Source organism: Canis lupus, chromosome 7, assembly GCF_011100685.1.
Source record: "Canis lupus familiaris isolate Mischka breed German Shepherd chromosome 7, alternate assembly UU_Cfam_GSD_1.0, whole genome shotgun sequence".
Lineage (NCBI taxonomy): Eukaryota > Metazoa > Chordata > Mammalia > Carnivora > Canidae > Canis > Canis lupus.
In genome coordinates, this window is record NC_049228.1 from 57,957,516 (window position 1) to 57,984,047 (window position 26,532).

The 26,532-nt window shown below is 37.6% G+C and overlaps 1 protein-coding gene across 1 annotated transcript in view; it reads right to left on the reverse strand.

Annotated features, from left to right (window-relative positions):
- Positions 1–1,301: 1,301 nt before the first annotated feature.
- DSG2 (desmoglein 2) overlaps positions 1,302–26,532 on the reverse strand; it is a 48,253-nt gene continuing 23,022 nt past the window's right edge. Inside the window, exons 3-15 of the mRNA XM_038543606.1 lie at positions 24,698–24,832; positions 22,033–22,194; positions 21,758–21,902; positions 20,702–20,868; positions 18,605–18,742; positions 18,303–18,488; positions 15,233–15,498; positions 14,353–14,495; positions 13,820–14,047; positions 9,611–9,838; positions 7,420–7,541; positions 5,961–6,290; positions 1,302–4,147 (exon numbers count right to left, since the gene is read on the reverse strand). Of these exons, the coding sequence (XP_038399534.1) occupies positions 3,113–4,147; positions 5,961–6,290; positions 7,420–7,541; positions 9,611–9,838; positions 13,820–14,047; positions 14,353–14,495; positions 15,233–15,498; positions 18,303–18,488; positions 18,605–18,742; positions 20,702–20,868; positions 21,758–21,902; positions 22,033–22,194; positions 24,698–24,832 (3,285 nt within the window). The 3' untranslated portion in view covers positions 1,302–3,112. The remainder of the gene's footprint in view (positions 4,148–5,960; positions 6,291–7,419; positions 7,542–9,610; positions 9,839–13,819; positions 14,048–14,352; positions 14,496–15,232; positions 15,499–18,302; positions 18,489–18,604; positions 18,743–20,701; positions 20,869–21,757; positions 21,903–22,032; positions 22,195–24,697; positions 24,833–26,532) is intronic.

Sequence of the window (26,532 nt, forward strand, 5' to 3'; positions counted from 1 at the left end):
TAAGAAACACATTAGAACTATAAAGTTGAGAGTAAAAAGCACTAAGCATAATAAGCCAGTGTGGAAATATTTATGTCAGGCAGAGCAGATTTCAAGACAAAGAATATAATCACAGACAGAGATTCCATAATGATAAAAGGGTCAATTCTTTGAGGAGGCACAATAATGCTATATGTATTTGTACTCATTAACACAAGTATAACAAGTGTAAAGATAAGGTAGCAAAACTAGAAAACACTAAACAAGTAGGCAGAGCCATAATCAGATGGAGATTTGATTTGAAGATTTTATTTATTCATGAGAGACATAGAGAGGCAGAGACCTAGGCAGAGGGAGAAGCAGGGTCCTTGTGGGGAGCCAGATGCGGGACTTGATTCCAGGACCCCGGGATCATGCCCTGAGCTGAAGGCAGACTCTCAACCACTGAGCCACCCAGGTGGCTCAGCCGGAGATTTTCATATCCCTCTCTCAGCAATTCATAGAAACAGTAGACCAAAAAAAAAAAAAAAAAAAATCCATAATGATATAGAGGACTTGAACTCCACTATGATTGGGAAGCCAAGAAATTTGGGGAGGTTAAGGAAGTAATTATCTTAACACTGTCTTTTGAAATGCCTCATTTCTAGGTGTTAATTGATAAGCAACATCTTTACTGTATACATTTTGATGTGGTGGTGATTGGAACATGGTCTGTAGAGACCAACCAAAAATTGCTCCCATCTGCCACTTGGGGTGGGAACCCTGAAGTCACACAATACTACATGGTCTTTATGCTTTGGGACGTCTTGATGTGCCAGTGTTGTGAAATATTTACTAACGTGACATTATACTGTAGGCAGAAACTCTGATCTTTTCTCTCGTAAATTTAACAAGTAACTAAAACAGCTTTTTGACACTGATTGAGTGATTTCATCTCTCTGGGCTAGATGTGCAAGCTTTCTTTAGCTGAACCCAACAGCTTCCTCTAATGTGGGCAGAGAGCAAATTCCAGTCCTTTAGGAACAGGGTTGCTAGCTTGGCAAAGTATGGAGTGCCCAGCTAAATTTGAATTTCAGATAAACAACAGATAATTTTTTACTATGGAACATATTTACCCTAAAATATATCTGAAATTAAAATTTAACCAGGACTTTGGGAAAATGAGGCTCTTCCAAGGAGTCTGGCTGAGCCCGATATAAGCAGTTCTAATTTAAATGCCAAAGTCAAGCAAAAACGCCTGCTTTCAGAGAGCTCTCTCCTCTGATGCAAAACGATAGTCCTTGTAAAATATGACAGAGCAATAAAAAGATTATGGAAAGGGGTTGCTCTAAAGGTCATCTTTTTATTTAAATATTTTATGATGATGCATATACAAATATCATTTCCCAAGGAACAAATGTAAAACCTAATACAAATCATCATTTCAGGTACAAAAAAACATTTAAAAAACATGACTCTGCTACATACAAGAGACAGGTTAGGTTTTCTCCAACTGTCCAAGGAGGACAGTTAAAACCAAGTTTGGATTTTTGGAGTATACAGGTCCTATTCACATTTCACACAGTAGTGAAATTCCTGTTTCATACATAGCAAAATATAACTACTACGTATAAAAGAGAAAAGAAAAAGCAACAATTACTAAGTAGAGAGTAAAAAATTTAGATCACGGAAAGGAAGATTGACCTTCATCTTGGCTACACACTTACAATATTTAAAGATACTTGCCTTTTACTCATAGATAGTAAACGCAAAACATACCAATCTCTTGTATAACGTAACTCAAGTCAAAAACGTCTAAAAAAAGAACTTTTCAAGATTCATTTCCCTAGCAAAATACCTTGAAAAAAAATCACAAAATTACAGTCTTTAAAATTTATGAAAATTATTTTGTTGTGGGAAATATTCACATAAGCTATATCCACATACTGATATGCACATATATTTCAAAACCTTATATGCACTATTTTTTTCAAGGAGTCATAAAAGTACAATATACTTAGAAGCCGAAATATCCAAGTAAGTTTTCAAAATGAAAGGCAAGGATGTTGTACAAATTCAGGTCAATTGTTCAACTGAATATTTAATATTCACAAAGTAAGTCATGACTGGACAGTCAGGGACTTTGGGACATAGAATAAAAATCATAATTTCAAAATCACAATTACTGATATTATACGATTTTCTAGTATTCTCTGCAATTGTAAATAAAAGAGGATGATTTCTAAAATTTGGTTTAATTCCACAAATATTTATTTGGCACTCATGTTATGTGCTGAGGATATATAGTGTTGAAACAGGCAAGTTCTTCTCACAGTGGAGAATCCAGTCTAGTGGTTAATTAGCTGTACAAAATTAGAGGATGATGTATCCTGAGTTTTAAAAAATACTATATTATTATAAAAAGTAAAGTGATTTTATATTTGTGAATTTTTCCCTGGATTATTCAACTGAATTTGAAGTGTTCCATATCTTCACAACTTTGCAGAGACACAGGGAAGCAATAATGCTATTTTTAAAGTTATACAACACACAAGCTCAGAGAAATACAATGTGTATTCTTTACCATGTCAATGTTCCAAAACTCAATCAACCTAAGACAGATTCAAAAGGCCAGGCTTCTCATCTTAAAGAAAATGAACAAAACAGTTGTCTAGACTGCACGCTTATTTTTGGATAAATGAGGTGTCAGTAATCTGCCAGGCCCAGTATGGTCTAGAATATAGAACGGCAATGGGAAACACCACTGCAGGATGCAAAGGGCCCACTCAGCTTTATGGGTGACTCTACTGGAGAGCTAAGGCGCTGGATACTCTGTGTCCATTTGGTATAAACTCTTACAAGTTGGACTGATTCTCTACTTAACTTGCTTTGTGAATATTGTTTGGTCATAACTCACTAAAAGGCACTTAAGGCACAGCATCGTGACGCAGCCATCAGGGAGCACTGAGCATCTCTGCAGTGCAATCTAGGGCTGGCACAGGGCAACCTGTTGGGCATTAGTGATTGAGAGGAGTTTCAAGCCCAGGGTGTACATCTCTCATGTCTACAGGCTCATCAAAAGACAGGCTCGTTGAAAACACGAAAACCAGGCACTGCCAGCTAAACTCTGGGTCGGGCTGTGGTATGCTGTGGTTTAGGAGTAAGAATGCTGCACGATGCTGTGCTTGGAGACCCTGGTGGAGGATGCGGTTAGCGTAGAATTAGAATGACCGGTTAGCATAGAATTAGAATGACCAGACTCCTCTAAACTGCAATTTGGCAGGGGGCCACGGACTCCAGCTCCAGAAACCTCTGTCTTTCTGGCCATCACAGAGGTTTGGGCAGGAATCCAGTAACTGGAGGCAGGGGTTTGCACCCTTTCTGTCACTGTCATGTTCTGTCCTACAGCTACACCGGGCATGGCCAGGGTGGGCTGTGCACCTGATCTGGGGGCAAGAAAGCTCTCTCTCTCCCTCACCACAACATAACGTCCATCTGGCAGATGCTGCGTACCTTCCAGAGGACCAGGGAAGCCTCCGTTAGGCTGTATTATTGTCTCGGTAACCATGACATTGGTGTCGTTAGCATAGCGCTGCTCTACCAAGGGAGGGGCTGGAGCATACACACGCTCTGTCACAATTAGGGCCTGGGACTGGCCAGGGCCTAGGACCACAGTGCTCGGTGGCATAGTGGAGCCTGTACCATAGGAAGTTTCTGTCACTACAACGTTACCAGAAGCCAGTGGATCAGGGAGCAGCGTAGCTACCTTGTGACCCTGTCTAGAAGATACAGAGCTTTCAGTGACTATTTCCTGAGTTACTTTCTCTGCATTTGCTTCATCCAGAGGTTTTGGAACTTGAAAGCTACTACCAGAGAAGTAAGCATTCTCCGAATTAATATTAGTTTGCTCGCTGAATGAATGTGAAGCCGCTTTCATACTTGACTCTCCCGCATGTTTTTGTCTCTGCTCCATTTCCACATCCATATCTATTTTTTGACCCAAGCAAATTTCAGCTAGTGTCCTGAATTTAAACCCTAAATCATCTAGAAAGCCATCGTCAAGTTCTCCTTCAATAAAACTGCAGCAGCCAATGGAACCATGGAGAGATGCAGTGTCTTCCTGAGAATAAACCAGAAGGCAATCTTTGCCTGTGTGAATGTCATCTTCATCAGTGTAAGAGGCAGCTTTCTAAGATAGAAAACAGAGGCACAGAATTAGTGACACAACTTCACTTAAGAGTAAGACTATATTTCTGGCCCAAATGTATAACCCGAGTCTCCTTATAAGAAAACATCAGAGATCTACAAATGGAAGGACATCCTACAACACGGCTGGCCTGGATTCTTAAAAAAATATTAGTATTGTAAGAGATAAGAAAGACAGGACTCAGGATTGGTTCTGGGATGGGAAAAACAATGGCTACAGAAGATATTACTGCAATAATTGGCAAAATTGAAATATGGAATATGGCACTGTTAAATCTGTTCACTGTATTATGTAAGAAAATATGCGTATGTATACGCATGTGCACACGCATGTATGTGTGTGTGTGAAAGAAAGAGGGCCAGGGGGAGGGAGAGATTAGGAAACCAAATAGCAAATGTGGCAAAGGGTTAATAATTGGGTAATCTGGGTAAAGAATATACAGGCGTTCAAAATTTCTATTGTTCTTGGAAATTCTCTGGTAAGTTTGAAATGATTTCCGAATACAAAATTTCTCACATACACACAACCAAGTCTGACTCAAGCAGGATTAGAGTGGAGAGGGAGAACTATCAAGATGAAACTAATAGGGCACCCCAGGGTAGAGCCTGGCTGTAAGGCAGAAAGGGGATGAGGAGAAATGCTTTTCCTGATACTGATGGCATCATCATCTTCCCCTCACGCAAACTTGGTTGGGCAGATGGTCTCAAAGAAGCGAGGGGGTAGGAGACAGGAAGTGGAAAAGCACTCCAGTAATTTGCTACCATGTAGACAGGAGACAGAAATAAACTGACTTCCTTCTAGGAGCTCATCCCTTCACTGGTCTCAAGGGTCCTTCAGATGCCCAACACTCTGCCCATCCCAGGTGGGCCATGTGGGCCTTGTTCTCAAGAAAGTTAACCAGCCCTGTTTCTTTTTCTTTTCTTTTTTTTTTTTTAAAGGTTTTATTTATTTATTCATGAGAGACACAGAGAGAGAGGCAGAGACATAGGCAGAGAGAGAAGCAGACTCCTTATGGAGCCTGACGTGGGACTTGATCCCAGGACCCCAGGATCATGACCTGAGCCAAAGGCAGACGCTCAACCATTGAGCCACCCAGGCGTCCCTCCAGTCGTCTTCTAATTCCTCATTCCAGGCATGAGCTTTCTGAATGCATCCCATCATCCTTCCTACAACCTTCCTCCTGATTTTTTATGAATCGCCTCAATAGTGAAGCCAAGGAGACAAAATTTAAACAGACATCACAGATTGTGATTTTTAGGTCACATATTCTCTCCACTCCTAGCAGGCTCATCCCTAGCAAGTCTGCTCCCACAGATGGACTGGACTTTCTGACCCACTGACATATGGCTTTGACATGTTACTTGTTCTGACCAATGAAATATGAGCACAGAAAAGGCAGCTGCTTTAGGAGTGTGTCATTGGCTGGTTCTGTGTGGCTCTGTTCCCCATTCTCCAGGGATGGCACCTGCCCAGTACCGTCTGCTTTCTCGGCATGTATCTTCGCATGAAGACAACATGGGGAAAAGCAGAGTTGTGTCAACTGACAGAAACAAGAATGTGAGAAGTCAGCTTCTGCAAGAAGTAGGATGGTGGGGTCATTCATTATCACCATGTAATTGGGCTGACCCATCAAATGGGCCACATCTGTCTTTCCTCACTGCCTATATACATTCTCTTAAAAAATGACAAAGTTCTATTTAGGTCCAAGGCAACGATTACCTTAATAATACTACATTCACATATAAATGTCCACCATCACCCCAGCATATATAAATGAATATAAATGAATCCTCACCTCAGTGAAATAACTTTTTAAGAATTCTTCGTTCACTGCCGCAGCAGCCGCTTGAGCTCCAGCCAAGTCTCTGGAAGACCCTGTGGCTTTTGTGATCCTTAGAGCTTCAGCACCTATGTTGGCTCCTGTTGTTCCTGTCACTTGGGTAACTCCACCAGAAATAAGGCTTCTGTGTTCTTCCCATCTTCCATCAATCTCAGACATCTCATGATGGTCTTTGATGAGGGCAGAGCTACTTTCTTTTGTGGTTTCCTTGGTAGTTACCACTCCCAGTCTGATGTCTGCTGCTACACTCTCTCCATGATCTGCTGTTAGGTGCAATGGTACCACCTGAGGGAAAATACAGTTAGGACTGAGAAGGATGGAGGGTCAGTACAGTTGGCAAAGCGATCTGAGCTAAGTGGACATGCGAAAGCAATGAGCTATTTCTGCAGAGGCAAATTAGGAGAAATATTTTGGGTTGAATAACTTGTATTTGAGTCTTCTGAAATCTCCATTCCACTTCTTGTTTTGTGAGCTGATCAGAACCGAAGGAGAAAACAAAAATTATTTAAATATGGTCTCAGCTCATTGTCATTACTGTATTGTCATCAACTTTCCTCTAGGGTTTAATGCCTCCTTCTATATTAAACCATTTTTCTTTTTTTCCTAGCTGGACACATGCTGCTCTAAATAAAGACTATCTATCCAAGCTTCCACTGTTCCTTGGAATAGCTACCTAAGTTCTGGTTAATGTGATTTCAAGCAGAAATGAGGTATGCAGCTTTTGGGAAGTGTTCTTTAAGAGCAGTTCTCCTATCTGCTTGTTGGAATGTGGGCACAGCAACTAGTGTCTGGAGCATTTAGACAGTATGGGAATGGAACTCATCCATGGAGGAACAACGAGAAAGGAGGGGAATCATCATGCTGGTCTTCAATGGCCCACATTCATATTTAGGCCTCTGTTATTCTGAGTTCTCTGACACTTGATGCTAAATAGTATCCTGTTGAACATAGTGCTTATTGTAGATAGTGATGAGAGACCAGGGGTGAAGTTGCAATAGAGAGATAATGGGATCTCCCCCTGTCTATTAAATAGGGAGGAGAGGAGGTTTTGCAGCATTTTACAACTCTCATGGAGGTGGTGGGTTTACCTCTCCTAACCCTATGTATTGAGGTTCGAAACAGAAATGGCGAAACACATCTTTCATTCCCTGTATCATTCTTAACATTTTTAACATTCTCTGTAACATAGAAATTATCATAGGACCTATCACAGCAGAACAAGACCACTTCAACTTGCCCTGGCAGCAAACACAAAATATATTGTCATTTGAACCCTCTGTTTAACAAAGATACGTAAGTGAAATCTATAATGATGACTTTACTCTCTCATGACTTAAAATGCTAAAAACTCTTTCTAAAGGCCCTTTAATGTCAGGAAAGAATTATAAATACCACTGACATCTGATTATCTGACCTTGTCTTCAGGTGGCGCCCCTTCGTTATTCCAAGGATGCAGCATCTCTATAGTGCCAGGAATGGGGGTGAAGCCCTTGGCGCCTTCTCCACAGTGGCACATCAGCAGTAAGAGTGGTACAACTGGACAGAAACAAAATTGAGTCCAGAGAAGGTAAGCCTCAACATATTTCTAAACTTATACTGCATAATTTTAGAATTTGCATTTTGCTTTTTAGAGTTTAATCTTCACTTATTTACAGCCCTATTTTTGCATTTTCTTTTCTTTCACTCTGGTTCAACCTCACCAAACTTGTTTTGGTGAATTACACCAAAGCCTAAAGGCAGCATGAGGCAGTCTGCATTCATCACAAAAAGGCTGTATGTGGCTGCCGGATGGAACACGAAGGCTGGATTCGATAGCATACAAATCATCAAAACCAGTTTAAAGACTTAAATCTTTTGTGGTTCTTTTAAGTCACTTTTTTAATATGACAAAATTCACTATCCAAGAAAATACATATATATTTATATATATGCTAAAAAGATCAAAAGCTCCTAGGGGTAGATAAATTTTAATATGTTAAAATATTCTAGACCATTGGAACTTCTAAAATACTTCACCACTTCATCCTGGAGTAGAATTTGGCAAAGGCATGGCAAACTGAAGTTCAAATTAACATCTGAATTACCTGAGTATTATTTTCTAAAATGACTCTACATTAAAAGCCTTTATAATGGGGGATCCCTGGGTGGCTCAGCGGTTAAGCCTCTGCCTTTGGCTCAGGGCGTGATCCTGGAGTCCCAGGATGGAGTCCCACATTGGGCTCCCTGCAGGGAGCCTGCCGCCTCTCTCTCTGCCTGTGTCTCTGCCTCTCTCTCTCTCTCTCTCTCTGTCTTTCATGAATAAATAAATTAAATCTTAAAAAAAAAGCCTTTAAAATATATGTAATATTTCATCACAAATTTAATAAAATTTCAGAGCTCCCTCCTTAAATTTTATTCTACCTCAGGGAGGAGGGGAAAGCCAATGTTCATCTTCTTGATCAATGCAGTAAAGAATTCACCTGCAAGCTGCCCTTCTCAAATTAGTTTTTATTGCCATTTCTGTTTCACAGCTTCCAATGATCAGTTGACTACTTCCTACAGTCTCTTTTGTGTTAAATAGTTGACAGTTCAGTAAATATAGCCACTGTGGGTAGCTACACTGTGGGTAAAAAGCTGAAATTAGCCAGTGGCAACTCAACAATTTCAACAAATTTAACAAATGCTTATCTAGTGTCTACCATGCGCCAAGCACCATGCTGGGCCCCAGATAGTCTGAGATGAGAAGGTAAGGCGAGTAGTCTCTGGGTAAAAGATAGAGTCCCCGTTCCAGTCCATACCTACAGACTTGGTGAGCTGAAACTAGTCATTTCTCCATGTATGTCTGTATTTTTACCCATAAAACAGAGACAGTGGTATAAAAGTACACCATAAACTGTTGAGTGCTGTGCATTCAATTGTACATTTACTAGCACCTCCTTCATCACTGAAATCACTGAAGGTGCCTCAGAGGTGGTCCTCCACCCTTGTTCAGTGGCCAAGTGGAGTGGTATTCCATAGCTGCAGTACTTTGTTCTTTCATGAAAGGAAACCTGAGGTGTTTGGAGGTCATGCAGGGAAGGCAAGACTGGTTGTCACTCAGAGGGTCGAGCTGTTGTTGCCCAGGTAAAGGGCCAAGCAAAGCAGAGGGCAGGAGGAGGTTAAGCCCTGACAAGCTGAATGTGCAAAAGCAAGAATTGATGGGAACAAGATGAATCTGTAAAAACAACTTTGTATCCAGAATCCAAATTCATGCAACAAATCTTTTCTGAGAGCCTACTCTGTGCAAGACATATTCTAAGCACTGGCATGAAATAGGCAACATCCCTTCCTCACAGAGCTTATCACCAACAAGGTTGTCTAGTAACCTTGGTTACTTAATTCGGGAAATTATGTATTTCTCCAAGACAAAAATTCATTTTTCTAAAACAAAATTCTCAAGAGGGCTAGAATCATCTTTGGTGAATTTATCAATGATCACTTATTGTTTCCCTAATCACCCTCAAAGTGTTCTAGTGCGGTTAAAGAATCACTGTACAGAAATCAGTGACTACTAACTACCATAACCAAACACTGGTAGTGCATGGAAATTACTAGATGAGCTAAAGAGTGGCTTTTAAAATACTTACGTAGCAACAGCAGAAGGGCAAAAATTATTAGTGCAATTGCGGCGGGTCCCAGGCCAACATATGTGCCACGCAGAGGTTCTACACAACCACTGCCATCCAGACACTTACAAACTGTGAGCTGAAGCACCTGCTTTTCAGAGCAACTGAAGCCCTGACTATCTGAAATCAGAAACTGAATTTCACTTCGCCCAAGCTTTTGCTCTTTTTGTTGCAGTAGCACACTGGTACCTGCAAGGGTAGGGGGCAAAAGGAAATAAAAATAGGTGATTACCAAGGAAGAGGTGAAGAGAAACATTCTTTAATTGCTGATAGTAGTTAGCTCCAGTTAGAAGCTTTATTATTGCTTAACTTCTCTATTGAATTCACACCGTGTGCTTGCTAAACTTAGTCCAGACTACCCCCAAAAGGCAGGTTAACAGCAAAGGATCAGATTTGGACACATTTTCCTTTTATGATGATTAATTTTAACAAGTATGTGTGATGTCCACCAAATGCTAGGAAATGTTCTATGTATGGGGAATATAGTAACAAATACGTGGTAACTTAAGTGACATTTCCATTAAAAGACCTTTATTTTACCATTTCTTAAAAAACTCTGTTAAAGCCATCTTCAAAAAGACAATAATAGAAGGCTGTAGTTAACCCTCATGGTACCTGTCCCCAGTTTTGACAACTTTCAGTATTAGGCCAATCTCATTTCATTTTGTCCCTCCCATTTTGTTCCTGACATTATATCACAATACATTCAAAATTTTGAAAAATTTCAAATCTACAGAAAAACTGTAAGAATATTACAATAAGGGACGCCTGGGTGGCTCAGTGGTTGAGTGTCTGCCTTCAGCTCAGGGTGTGATTCTGGAGTTCTGGGATCAAGTCCTACACTGGGCTCCCTGAGAGAAGCCTGCTTCGCCCTCTGCCTGTCTCTGTCTCTCTCTCTCTGTGTCTCTCATGAATAAATAAATAAAATATTTTTTAAAAAAGAATATTACAATAAATATCAATATACCCTTTATGACTTGTTTACATTTTATTACAATACTTTCTATCCACACACTTTTTTCTGAGATATTTGAAAGTTGTGGATATTATGATACCCATCAGCATATATCTAAGACCAAGGGACATTAGCCCTCTCAAAAAAAATTTAGTATTGATATAACCCATAGTCAAACTTTTCAATTGTTGCAAAAATGCCCTTGATAGTTCTTTGTTTTTTTCTCTTGATCCTGAAGTCTATCAAGAATTATGCATTGCCTTTAGTTGTCACCCTAATCTCTATGGATGATCTAGATCAGTCCCACCTTTTTTTTTTTTTTTCAGCCTTCATGCCCTTGCCATTTTTGAAGGCCGCTTATTTTAAAGGATGCTCCGCAGTTTGAATTTGTCTGATGACTTCCTCATGATTGGATTCAGGTTATACATTTTGGCAAGAACATGACACAAAGCGTTGTATGAATGACCTTTTATCTTATTTTTTTTTAAACGTGACTGACGATTATTTTCAAATTTTTCCTTTACTTTAATAAAAATAATGACCAGTTATACATGAGTAAAAATAACAATCAGTTATTTATCTAAGAGCTTAAAAATTATTCTTACATATTCATAGCATTTATATAAAAATAATAAACTTGCAAGATATGTAAACCTGGATGGATACAAAAATTAAAAGTGAGTGTTTGGGTTTTGTTTTGTTGTTTTATTTATTTTTGGAAGTAGGAAACAGCTTCTTTTCATCTTAAGGTCCAAATTTTATGAGTTTGATCTGCATGGGTAGAATCTACTTATTAAATCATCCTTAAAGCTTTGGAGAAGTGAGAAAAAAGCATCTAATCATTTAAAGGAGTATGAATTCACGAAAAAAAAAAATCCATGAAAACATAACCGGGAAGAAGAACATAATTAAATTCATGATTGGCTCGGAGAGGGCAAGTGGAGGAGAGAAAAGGCAAAAAGAGGACTTTTATATTATCTATTATAAAAAAAAAAAAAAAAGAGGTCTCATTCAAATATGAGAACCAGTTAATATTCCTTTAATTCTAAGTGGCAGGTACAAAGATGTCTGCCATATTAGACACTGGGATTTTCTGTGCTTTAAAATTTTCCCAAATAAAAATAGATAGGAGCTATTTATTATCATGACAGTTGACTGATCACCTAATTATGTAACCAAGGAGAAGAGAGCACAGTTTATGGAATCCTCTCTCTTTAAAATGTCTAGATTAAAAAAAAAAAAAGTGTCTAGATATATAGAGTATAAATCTCAGTGACTTTCTCTAATAACACTCAACATGCATGTCCTTAAGAGTTTCACGTTCCTAAGACTACAAAAAATTCAGAGACCCATCAAATCCAAACATCTTGATCTTAAGCTAGAAAACTTATCTACATATCTGGAAAGATGCCTGAGCCAGACTAATTGGGGTCAAATCCTAGTCCCAACTTTTAGCTAGATGTGACCTTGAGAATGTTAAGGGACTCTCTGTACCTTTCTTTCTTCATCTGTAAAATGCTGGTGACAGTAGGGCTAAACTTCTAAGGGGGTAACCATGAGCAAAGTGCTTAGGACAGTGCCTGGCATCTCCCAAACATCATATATTTCTTAGATAGAAAGAAGAGTTGGAAATTCAGTAAGTTCAATGCAAAACACGTTTACACATCTTAGTCAAAGAAAGGCCAGCTCCAATCAAGTATTCAGCCTAGATGGGAATTCCTAGAGTTCTGTGAATACGGAATTAGACACTGAACAAGGAGACCAACCACTTTTCAAGTTTTGAGGCCTGTGACTTAATTATCCTAAGAGGAATTACCTGGATGTCTACCAGCCAGGGCTCATGCTAGCTAAAACTTGATTGAAAGTAGCCTCCATGAATCAGGTTGGTGACTGTCGTCCTCAGAGCGAGGCAACTTTAGTTAATTGAGAGAATAACTGTCTTCTGCCAGTGAGTACATAAACCCTTAAGAAGATTTAAAATTAGTTTCTTTAAAGCAAATTAAAGACATGGTTTTAATATTTTTGTATCATACAGAAATTGTGTTGTTACTGTGTTTTTATACATGCATCACTTTTAGGAAAATTAGCCCATTAACATGACAGCTTTGTAACTCCGATTTAAAATGTGTGATTATGTTACTGATTTGGCCTTATAGCTGTAGACTGGAATATCAATGATTTGTTCGGTAGTGGACCACTGAGGAGGATTTCAGGTTCAGTATATTTATGAGTCACATTTATTGGAATTTTAGAGTATAGGGATCATAAGAAGTGAGGTAATGCATTTGACCTGTTAATTCAGATCACTGAAATACATTGGCAAAAACCAAAATATACTAAATTTATAAATGTATTTTGAGATGTTGACAGTATTTGTTTGCTCTGTAGACTGGACCAAATGTGTTATTTAATGCTTCTTAAAATGGCTATAAAAATTTCTTAGATTTAAAAATAACAATAAACTTGTTAACCAAAAAAAGCTGGGTATTATATTTGAAACTTTTCTAAAATGAACACTAATTGTTTAAAACAAAAGAGTCTCCTGGATAGTCTGTGGTATTCAGAACCACCCTGAAGAACACCCAAAACCTACATTGACAAAGAGAGTACATCTAAAACATGGATATATGCACATGGCCACCTGGGATGGGTGGGGGCTAGAGAGACCTTTCTTCATACTGTGTCCATCACTTACCCACTTTATGACTTTGAACAGCTACTTAATTCTGGTTAAGCTAAGATTCCGCAGCTATAATCAGGACATAATGTTATAGATGAAAGGATTAAATGAGATAATGCCTACAAAGGGCCAGCAGTATGCCTCGTACAGACTAAGTGATCCACAGACATTATTTCAATGGAATTGTTATCATAGCTTAAAATTTTAGAAGCCATCTATTCTGATTGCTGTGCTTAGACAGGAAAGGTACACCTCAGCTAACAAGACAAAACAACTATTTCAAGAGCGATTTAGGGAATACTCAGCTATCTTTACAACATTGGGTTATTTTTCTTCTCTCTTTGGTTACTCCAAATGGGGTATTTACTATAGGCCGATGAAAGACACCATACCTGAGCTTCAGAACCCTATTTTAGAAACTTCCATACAAAATTGTATCAGAAATATAACTTATGGAAAAAAAAAAGCACAGCCATTGATTTTAGATTTCTCTCATGTTTAGTATTGAAAAATGTAGTCCAATGATTTTGCTTACTTTCTTGGTGCACTATTTGCCATTTTTCTGCCATTCCAGCTGGTTTGTCAATGATGGAGAAACTGAAAGGCCCACTGTTTTGGGGTCCATCCAGATCCTCTGCGGTCACATTCACATACTGCTCGTCATCGCAGATATTTTGCACAGGGTCGACCAGTGTGGGACAATTGTCATTGATGTCTTCCACTGTGATAACAACAGTGCCAGTGATGGTTTTTCTTGGATAACCTTAAAAATAAGAAAGAAAAAATATGTATGTATTGCCTCTATTGCTGACAACAGACATCATTTGAATTCTTTTTCCAGTTTGGAAAGGAGAAGGTCCTAACAAACTGTGGCACTTCCTATCCTAGATACGTTTTAATATTCAGATCAAGTCATGTTTTTTAATCTGCTAAATGAGTAGAAATGTGAAGGTTTGCCCATTGGAGAGACTTGGTTTTCCTACAAGAACAAAATGAAGGTCTTGGATGTTACAAAGTAATATTTAGATACATATATCAGCCAAGAAAAAATTATATTTAATAACTTACTTTCGGATATTGCCAAAATCTTTGCAGTGTATGTACCATTTTGGACATATCTGGATTCAAAATCAGGAATTTTTACAAGTCTAATTTCAGATGTAACAGAATCCACAGAGATCCAGTTGTCTATATCTTCCAATTTGGCATATCTGTTATAAAATAAACATAAAATTAATTTTCATTTATGGATAAGGTGATAATCTCTCATCATCTACAACTCTTTCAAGCTTAATTAATGGTTCATTATCTGTGTTCTTGTTTTAGGCATTAGTTTGAAATGTCTTTAATTTCTTGAAGCTGTCCTAAAAGTTCCCTCTCTTTACTCTTTCTTGCATATCACACTTTTTGGGAACCTTCTGTGTTTCTATAACATACCCAAGATATATGCCAGGGTGACCGTTTCTTGCCTACAAACCCAGAAAGTTTGCAAGTTGCTCTGTTGTCTAGTCTCCCATTTTAAATCTGGGGTAAACCATTGAAGAGGAATTTAATTACCTAACAACTGGTATATGGAAAATTTATTTGCCACTTTCTTACTTCTAATACTCTTTCAGGAAGTAAGACAGGTGTAGACAGAATAAGACAGTAAGTTTCTTTCTGAACTTTATCTTTCTTGTTTTTTTGCTTTCCCTAGCCAGAATTACTTTGAGGTGAAGCACCCCGCCTCTGCCTCACACTCAACTGGTGGAGAGAAGATGGTCTGGGAGGAAATTTCTCCCTGCCTCTCAGTTGCAGGTACAACTCTAGAAAATTTAATCTCCAGACCTTTGGGGGATTACAATGCTGGGAGGAAAGGAATGAAGTATGGAAATTTCATTATGATTTTTTGAAGACAGGCATTTCAAGTAATTTAAAGTAAGGAAATATTTTCACAACTATCTCTTACTTTACACGGGCTTGTTGTCCAGTGTCTTCGTCAAAAACTTGAAATTTTCCAATTATTTGGCTTTGGCTTGATTTATCCATGCTCTCGCTAACATGAACGGAGACAGTGCTACTTTTAAAATGAATACCTTCTTTCACATTTTTCACCTTTATTTTGAAGGGGATGGATGTAGGCTTATATTTATTCTTGACTGATTTGTGAAAAGCTGCTTTGTTAGTGACAACAATGCTGAAATCAAGATTTTTCACTTCTTCATAATCTACTTCCTAGGAAGACAAAAATCAACGGGAATTCTTTCAAAAGAGAAAACAACTAGAACATACATAGAACATACATACACACTCACATTTAGTTTTAATGTTAGATATAACAGTTTAACATATGGGGAAGAGAGTAGCACTCAGTATTCTAACTCCTATCGATACCAAGAAATTAAAAAGTCTGTCAATTTGGATATTCATAAATGTTAAGGATGATTTAGGGAGTATCCCCAATTTTATTTTTTTAAGTCCAAATTATTTAAAATATATTTTATATATACACACACACAAACATATATATTTAATAATCTGAAGTGATTTTTTTTAACTTTACTGGAAAAAGTTAATGGACATACAATATAATATTCCTTAAAATGTGTTCTATGGGTTTGTTCCAGTGAAAAGGGTCACATGCCTAGTGGTAGCACTGCCAGCTGTTTCCCTAGTATTGACTTATACTGCACATTAGCATACCAAAAAGCTGGCTTCCTGGCTTAACTTTCCTAAACCCAGGGTTTGCAAATGTATTTAAACAAAGAACCTACTTCCCACCCTTTTTTAGCATAATGTCTATTAATATCTGGTTTGCTATTAATTCCATAAAATAATAACCTTCCTCCAAATAATCTGTTCTTTGTGAAACTTATAAAGTACATTTGATATAGTCAGTTTATCACTGAATACATACTTTATCTTCCAAGTTGTCCTTTCTTTTTTAAATATTTTATTTATTTATTCATGAGAGACAGACAGAGAGAGAGAGAGAGAGAGATAGGCAGAGGGAGAAGCAAGCTCCCTTTGGGGAGCCTGATGCAGGACTCAATCCCAACCCTGGGATCATAACCTGAGATGAAGGCAGATGCTTAACCACTAAGCCACCCAGGCATCCCAGAAAAAATTCTTTATACAAATCAGTCAATTTATAACATTCTCAATCTGCTGTTGTCACTTTAATGCTAATTTTACTATTTTTTGCTATGCTCCCTTTGGTAGAAATAACTATATCCCTTTTTGTGCTACCATGGTACAGTGAGAATACTTTCAGTACTTCTATGCTATGGTTCATCACTAAGTAACTTTCTCCTGGTGTGTTACTGGCTTTTTGTTGTAAGCATCTATCAAGGTTGTAACTTCTATGAGTAAGAGGATCCCTTACTTCTATATAAGCAGGCAAATCTATTTGTCTCTGATGCCATTATCCACTTCTTGCATAATAATAAATTGTGTCTTCCCTTTAAACTTGAGGTGATCTTATTCTATATTCCTCTGCTTTACAAAGTGGTAGTCTAAGCGCATATAATAGTCTATTAATGCATGGTGCACATAATTATTATCATGAAAGTTCAGGTTAATATTTCTCTATTCTGTTATATATTTATATTATCATTATTCCTCTTCCTATGTTTAGACTTTACCTACTTTGTCATATTTAAGTTTTTGTAAAAGTTTAGAAACTTCTGGAATCAATTTTTGACTGTATATGACTTAATGGGATAGTATTTTGAAAGCTGTAGCTTTAAAAAAAAAGAAAGCTGTAGCTTTGCATTTTATTTCAAAATCTGATAAGGCAATTCTATCATAAGCCATTTATCTATCTATCTATCTATCTATCTATTTATTTATTTATTTATTTATTTATGATTTTATTTATTTATTCATGAGAGACACAGAGAGAGACAGAAAGAGAGAGGCAGAGACACAGGCAGAGGGAGAAGCAGGCTCCATGCAGGGAGCCCGACATAGGACTAGATCCTGGGTCTCCAGGATCAGGCCCTAGGCTGAAGGCAGCGCTAAATCGCTGAGCCACCAGGCTGCCCTATCATACACCATTTAAAAACACATTGATATTTTTCCTTCTTATAATGTTAGATAAAAATTCATCCTATATTTTTGTTTAAAAAATTCTGTGAGGGTAATACATTTCAAATGTATAAGACCCAGATACTTAATAAGATTATTTTCCTTCCATTGGTTCAATTAAGCACAAGAAGTTAGAACACTGTTTTATTTATTTTTATTTTTTTTTAATTTTTATTATTATTTTTTTATTTATGATAGTCACACAGAGAGAGAGAGAGAGAGAGGCAGAGACACAGGCAGAGGGAGAAGCAGGCTCCATGCACCGGGAGCCCGACGTGGGACTCAATCCCGGGTCTCCAGGATTGTGTCCTGGGCCAAAGGCAGGCGCTAAACCACTGCGCCACCCAGGGATCCCAGAACACTATGTTTTAAATGTGATCCTCATACTACTTATATTACAGTCACAAGTGGATTTCTGTTATAAAGGCAAGTTCCTGAGCTCTACCCCATTGGATTTGAGGACAGGGCCCAGGAATCTGCATTTGGGACATGTAACTTTACAAAGCGACTCTTATTTAAGTATGAGGACAACTGGATTCAAGCTTTGTCGAGTTATTACAGCTTTTGTTTTTAGATGCTATTAGTGAGGTCTGGCTTTATGTTAAGTTGATCAAATAAGAGATAGTAAATTGGGGATACTTAGTAGATGCAAGAGGTCATGATGTAAGGATGTTTGTCAGGCACAGGATGCAAGAAAGACAGAAAGTATGCTGAACAATAATGTTGCTGGTATCATGTTATCAGATCAGGATTCGAGTCCCCTGATCTGAAGTTGGACTGTAGTGTGACCATTTACTAACTACAGAACTTGGGCAAATAGGGAAGTCTGCAATCTCAAATAGTTGTGTAGGTTGAGTATGTAAAGCACTTTTAAGCATTTGACGCTCCAAATACAATCACTTCTTCTTCACCAACTTTTCCCATGCCAATTTTGAACATTAAGTACTTACTTTAATAAGGGTGACGATTCCTTCATTAGTTTGAGTATCAGTTTCTATGTGGAAATAACCCATTTCATTTCCTGATACGAATGTAAAATTTGCTAACCAATTATCAGAGCCAATTTCATCTGCATCGAACACCTTTATGCGCATAACTTCTACATTGGCTTGGTTTTCTTCAACCACCCCTTCATTCTGTAAAACATGAAAACCAGATTTCTATTTTAATGTAGCACAAACAAGTGATATTATTTTTAGTTAGTACTAAAATGTGAGTAAATAGATATGTTTGTTATAAAAATAATAGTTACCATTTCATTTTTGACTACAGGTATATTGTCATTGACATCCAAAATACGAATCTGAACTTGAGCTTGTTTTACTGGTTTATCTGTTATTTGTCCATTGCCGTCCCTTGCTTCCACTGTCAAAGTATAGCTGCTGTGTTCCTGCAAGGCAATGAAAAATATCCGTCCGGGGTGAAAATGAGCCACTCCCAAATCTTCTTTTTAGTTCTCTCGATCATCAAGAGAATGAACCACAGGGTATCTTATTCATAAGTAAGTTTTATGATCTGTTATTCATGTGAAGATGCTGTTTATTTGCTGTCTGAGCATTTCTAGAAGGCCAGGAAGGCCTAGAGAAGTTGTTGGTAGTCAAATTCTTAAATATGTCATTGGTAACATTATCAGGAAATGAGTCTCTCATTAAAATAGTCTGTGCACAAAGAAGTGCCCTTCAAAATGTAGTTTGCTCTATATGGAAGTGATGGGGAAGGAGGAGACTATAGGAATTGGTTCTTTCTTCATTTTCAGCTAGAAATTAAGCAAGAAAAACCTAGTCCCCAAGAAAACTTGGCCAGTGAAGACAAAATGTGGTTGATTTTGTCTAGACATTCTGAGAGAGACAATTCTTAAAGAACCTGTCCTAGAGAATGAGGTCTTACATGCTACTCCAAAGTGAGTCCTTATCTTCCACGTGGTCCCCTTATTATGGCTCCATTCGATATAGTTGGAGTTTAAGAAAAAATGGGGGTCAGCCAGTGCCAATGCATGGGGGTCCTATGTGGGACAGAACTGCTCAGTAATAGGTAACTGAGGCTCTGGAGCCAGTTGCTTGGCTTCCAATTCTGTCTTTGTAACTTATTAGCTGTGTTAGATATACACTTAATCCTTTTGACCCTTGTTTTACTTCTGTGTAAAATGGGGATAATAACTAGATCTGCCTCATATAGTTTTTAGTTGGATTAAATGGATTAATCTATGTAAAAGGCTTCCAGTAGCACTTGGCACATGGTAAATGCCAATAAGTGCCAGACATTGTTTATTATTGGCTAAACTTGCCATACTTCATTAGATAGCAGCTTATAAAAAATCAGGATAATTAAAAATAATACTTTTCCATTCTAATTTTATGTGAAAAGGTGGAGTAGAATATTAGGAATAATAATATTCTTTAATTTTACAGAGATCTTGTTAGCAATGTTGGGCACAATCTTCTCCCTTTCTGGGGAAAATGAAATCATTTTCCTAAGTAATACAAAATATAGTCACTGTACCTAGACCATGACTTATGTTTGATGACAATACAGTGTTAAGATCATCAACATTCTACTGGCATTCTACTGTTAAGACCTTCACATATGTAGCATTTAAAAAGTCTTCTATTTCCTGTTTTCATCCAAAATTTTCCCTTTGAGTTAGAAATTAAAAAGTGAATAGCCTTTTGAGAATAGCCTGCCCAGGAAACCTACTGAGATTTTCCTCCAGTTTGGGATTTACAACAATCTTTTATGAACATTTCTATTATCCTAAGTAGGACTCCTACCTCAGTCTTTGTTCTTCCCTATATATCTGTATTAGCAGTCGAGGAGACTCCTGAAGTTTCATTACAGGAGCACAAATCACAGGACATTGCTTTAGGACACTCTAGGAAACAGAATCCTGATTGGAGAGGCCCTAGAACAGTGCTGTCCTTATGTAATTTTAATTTTTCTAACAGTCAACTTCTGAAGTTAAAAAAAAAAGAGAGGTGATGCTACTAATTTTAAATGAATTTTATTTAACCCATGGTATCTAAAATATTACTGTGTCAACATGCAATCAACAGAATATTACTAAGGTGGTATGTTACATTTTTTATTCATGCTAAATCTCTTCAATCTGGGTGACTTTTTTAGATTTATAGCATGTCTCAATTTGGATGAATCACATTTCAAGTGTTCAATGGCTACATATGGCTAATGGCTGCCATATTGGACTGCACATCATTAGAAGAGGGCATTTTTAGGAGTTATCCTATACATGAGGAATATAAAAGAAAGCAAGAAAATTAGAAAAGAAATAAAGAGAAAGGAAAAGCTAAAAAGATAGAGTTTAAAAAATAAACAACATAAAACACTAATTTACCTCTCTGTCCAATGTGAAACTGGTTGTATAAATCTCGCCTGTGTCTTTATTTAGGTAGAACACTGGTGGATAAGTAGGCTCCTGAGACACAATTCTGTAGGAAATTTTAGAATTCAGGGTATTGGGCTCATCTGCATCTGTGGCACTGATTTTCATCACAAGGGTATCTGGCATTAGAAACAAATATGTCCAAGATGAAACTCAACTTTAAGCACGGTTATGTAAGTTATTATTCTCTCTATAATTTCAGCCTGTTCCCAAAAGGATTTATTTCAAAGGCTTATCAAAATCAGAGTTTATCAAGACCAAAAACTTTAATTGGATTAGAATGTAAGTGTGAATGGAGTGCAGAAATGGGAAAGATAAGAAGAGGGCAAGGCTGACATTAGTACAGATAAGTCTTAGGGTGAAGTCCTGAACGCTTCCTACAGGAAGGCTACAAATTTCATTTAGAATAGGTCTAATAATCAACACAAAGAAAGAAGAAGGAACAAATACATGCTTATTAAAATACAAACAATTCAGGAGAAGCAATAGCTGTATAATATAAAGCAATAGCTCTATAATATAAAGGTATATTATTATCAAAGAAAAATCTTTCCTGTAAGTCTTCACATAGACCACTGCATTGGACCATGTCATCAATAAGCCTGACTACAGAAATAACGTAAATCAAAGGTCAGCAAAGTACTGCCAGTAGGCCAAAGCCAGCCAGCCACCTATTTCTGATAATATTTTATGGGCACACAGCTACACAATCATTTGTTTATATGTTGTCTATGGTTGCTTTCTAGCAACAAGGCAGGATAGTTGCTATGGAGACCTAACCCATCACATTGATCTGCCATATTTGTTCTGTAGATAAAAAAAGATATCAGGTAAAGTCTTTTGAACTTATCACAGAAAAAGCAGTTCCAAACCTAGAGTGATAAGTTTATTACCATTTGTCCTGCAGGTAGTACTTAACGTCCATCAAGATACAGGATTTAGCGTTCAGTTACACAATGGGGTTTACATGACTAGGGGTACTCATTCATAAAATTAAACAACTCTGACCTGCTGCACTCAGTTCTTCAATAGACCCAGCAAAGACATCCTGTGTGAACACTGGCTCATTGTCATTGATATCAAGAACCTTAATGCGGAGTTCTAATGGTTTCTCGAGGTTGTTTCCTTTTTCATCCAAAGCATAACCAATTAGCTGAAATCATGACATAAATAATAGATTAAATGTAAGCTAAGGTAATTAAATTATCACAATATAAAAGCAAAACAATCATAACTATTACCAAAGAAGAACTGCAAACTAATTAACGTAAAACTGTTCTTACCAGAAAACTTGGTGTTTCTTCTCGATCAAGAATCTTGGTAACATTCAATTCTCCTGTGTCTTTATTAAAGACAAACACACCAAAAGGTGGCTCTGTGATCCCTTTTCCAGTGTATTTGTATGTAATCTTTAGTCCTCTTTCTTCTGCCACATCAGAATGTATCTAACATAAAAATAACAGAAGAATGCCCCACATTAAACTCTCTGTAACACATATTTTTAATGGGAGGGTAGGGAGGACACTCAAGAGAAGATGTGCTGATGTTAGCCAACCTGGATTCAAATCTTATCTCAGCCACTTACTGGCTTTACTAAGAGGTACTTAACCACTCTGTGCCTCAGTGTTCCTATCTGTAAAGTAGAGAACTACTACTGCCTACCTCTTAGGGTTGCTATGAAACAAAGATATCATTAGGGGTATATTTTAGGAGGACAGATTTTAAATTTAGCAACCTGAGGAGGGGCACCTGGCTGGCTTAGTCAGTTAAGCATCAGACTCTTGATTCCGGCTCAAGACATGATCTCAGAGTCATGAGATAAAGCCCAATGTCAGGCTCTGTGATGGGCGTGGAGTCTGCTTGAGATTCTTTTCTTCATCTTCCTTGATCTCTGTCCCTCCCCACCAAACCTCTCTCTAAAAAAATTTTTTTAAAGTTTATAGTTAGCATATGAGGTAAAAATTGGAGAGTCAAAACCACCTTTATAAATCCATTTGATCATTTGGAAAGTAAGACTAAGGCATACTTCTACAGAAGGATTAAAAAAGTCAAGCACCTTCCTTGGTTGGAATGCCTCAGGAAATTCATGCATCTAACCCATTTCTACTGTCTTTTGTAGTTGTCATCTTTTTCTATAAACAATTTCATTTTGTGTCTGTAATTCTTCATTAGTAAATGTGTTTTTGTGGCCCCCTATTGGTTCCTTAATTTTCTTCAACAGACCTCATAGAAGCCCTCAGGGAGCTGACACTCTACTAAGGGAGCCATACAAGTAAGCAATGTATGGCATGTCACACAGTGGAATGCACTATAACCATGCTGAAACAGGAGTAAAGGGATGGGGTGAGGCAGAAAAGGGAATTCTTTTGGGGGATGACACTTGGACAGAGGCTTGATGCCATGAGATATTGCAAGTATCTATGGAGAGGGGATTCTAGGCACAGGGAGCAGCAAGGGCAAAGGGTGAGGAGCTGGAAAGAGTTTGTGTTGACTTAGGGATGTACGAAATGGGAGATGGGGGGTGATAGGAGCTGATGTTAGGGAGGAGGTCTTGTATAAGAGCTCTTATAGGTCAGAGTAAAGAATATTCCTTCCACTGTAGCAGGACACCATTGAAATAATTTCACTAAAGGGATGAATATGCTTTGATTTGTCTTTTTAAAAGATCACTCTGGCTGCTCTCTGGAGAATGGACTGTGGCAGGGTGAGGGATGGCAAGAGCGAAGCAGGCAGACAAGGCAGGCCAGAGATCACGTTGACCTGGATGATACGGGAGAGAAGTGAGCAGATCTGGAATATATTCCGGAGGTAGAACTGATAGTGTCTGCTACATTTTTGAAAAACTGGATAGAATTATAGTGCCATTGACTGAAATGGGTAGAACTGATGGAGGACAGCTTTAGGGGAACAATCAAGGGCTCAGGTTGGCACATGCTAAGTCTGAGGTATATACTAGTAGGATTACCATTGAATTTATCAAAAAATATGACACTTTGAGGGTGAAAGGGAGTTATTAATTATTAGGCCAGGACAATGGGTATAAACCAAGGATATATGGTCATCTTCCCTATTAGATACCAGTTCTTTTCACTTTGAAAATTACTTTTTATATATAGGGTGGTAGGATATGCCATCCTCAAATATGTGACGTTGGGGTAGGATTATTTTGAGCTGAAGGCAATTGAAAAGCAGATTTAAGAAAAGTTCTCTGTGCTTCCCCTATGTGTCTAAAAGCAGGACATAAATTTGACTTCCTTCTCTATCAGGCAGGATAGAATTTAATTTAATTTAATAAAGACTTCCTTCTCTATAAGGCAGGATAGAATTTAATCATCAGAGATAACTTTAGACCCTTAGAGATTGCACCAGGCATCCACAAAACAAACTGTATTAACTAGCCTTTTTCTACCACTGGTTTCCCATATATTTGCCTTCCCACAACCTACCATCTCTCGAGATTCAAGGACCTTTTCCTCCATCTTGGCACTTCTCTAAAAGTTTATTATTGCTTTGCTAAGATGCTTTATAAGCCCCAATTCTACTCAAATCTTTGAGTTATTCATCTCTGTGTATTCCCATATGTTATAGGGGCAATACACACATTAATAAACTTGTTTGGTGTTCTCCTGTGGATCTTTTGTCAGTCCAATTTATAGGGCACCAGTCAGTGAACCTAGGGGAGGTATCAAGAAAAATAGTCTTTGGTCCCCTACGTATGATACCTCTTTTGAGTGTTAAAACCCTCTCTTAAACAAAGACTCAACTGATGCTAGATCCCTAACTCTTAGTTGAATTAAAGCCCCAAATTATATAATACACACAGAATACTGGGAAAGACTCACTAAGTACGTTATATTATTTTCCCTAAATTTAAAAATGAACATAAAAGTCTTCTCCTACTATATCTCAATAATATACATGTATTTCCTATTTCTCTGTAGAAGGTACCTTGGCAATTGGATTCCTTTTGGACAGATCCTCTCCTTCCCGAAGAGCCACAGGGGCGGTGATCCAGGCACGCTTTTGCCGCACTAAGTGTCTGTGTTTAGGAAGCAGAGTATTTCCATTTCTTGCGTTTAAGACCTACAACAATAAAATATTGTCAAAAAATTATTAAGTATCCTAAAACATTAGTATGGTAATCTGTAATTTATTAAAACTTTAAAAATAGTTATGCAAATCTTAAGGTATAAAGTTCATTTTTTTTAAAAGATTTTATTTATGTATTCATTCATGAGAGACACACAGAGAGAGGCAGAGAGATAGACAGAGGGAGGCAGGCTCTCATGGGGAGCCTGGTATGGGACTTGACCCCTGGACTGGGATCACACCCTGAGCCAAGGCAGACACTCAACCGGGGAGCCACTCAGGCATCCCAGATTTCATATTTTTAAACAGATGTCATTTTCAAAGAGGAAATACATACACTCTAACAAACTCCATAGGCATTCAAGAAATTGTCTCTAAACCAGCAGAACAGTATAGTTTTGTTTATCAGTAAGAAAAGACTTCCAAGAGTGAAGAGTTACAAAGGCTTATTAAAGTTTCCAGATGAAGACTCAGGATGGAGTCTACTATGCTAAGCCCTGCATCAATAAATTGGAACATAACTAAATTTCTGTTCTTGGCTCTCCCAGAAAAGGAAGGCCTAGGTCAAGCAGTCAGGCATTGCCTGCTCAGGACCTTATCTTATCTGCCCCGGTTCCAAAGTGACTCTGCTTTAACCAATCAGCAAATACTCAGGGTAATTTCCTATTCTTGCTTTGGTCTATTAAACCCTCTTGCTTTGATCAATTGTTAAAGATTCTATTTGAAAAAAAAAAAAGATTTTATTTGCTAGACTGGATGCTTCCCTATTCATTAATCATTGAATAAAGCCAACCAGATCTTTTCAAGACTTGTGATCAGTGGATTTGATTGTTCCTTTAGCAGGCTAGGGTAATAGAGTGACCATACAAATTGGCAAATTAAAAAATAATACAGCATGTAAAAAATTATTTTCTTACTGAAAATGAAGTTTCATTTTTCTGTAGTGATATGTAGGTTAAAAATGAATTATTAAATGTTTTAAAACTAAATCTTAGTAACTAACTTGTGGTATCAATTTAACTAAAACCTAGTGAAACTGTCAGTTAATGGATTTATTGTTTTTTTTTTAAGATTTTTATCTATTTATTTATCCATGATAGACACACAGAGAGAGAAGCAGAGACACAGGAGGAGGGAGAAGCAGGCTCCACGCCAGGAGCCCGACGTGGGACTCGATCCCAGGACCCCAGGATTGCGCCCCGGGCCAAAGGCAGGCGCCAAACCGCTGAGCCACCCAGGGATCCCGGATTTATTGTTTAAAGGATGAGGTAAAGGATTAAATTGTCCATCTTTTGTTTTTAGAACCTCAAGTAGAAAGATTTATTCTATATATTTTCAGTTGGGCTTTAATAAACATTTTATGCAAGGAAAACTTCAATACAGTTGACCTAGTATACCAAGATCAGAAATGATTATTGTGCTAGGTTTATCATCTTACTTATTTTGTTGCTCTATATAGCATGTATTTTTTTCATAATACTGGTTATCACTAGGTCACTGATTTTTTTTTTCTAATTGAAAAATATTTCTAGAACTTAAAAAATTAAATTACACAACAAAACAGCAAAATAACATTATAGTTTATAACGTAAAATATAAAACTTTATTCTACTTTTTGTCTTGTACTTCAGAGTCTTCACTGTTAACTGCTTAATAATCTTGTCTTATGTTCATACACATGTTTAAAGCTCTTT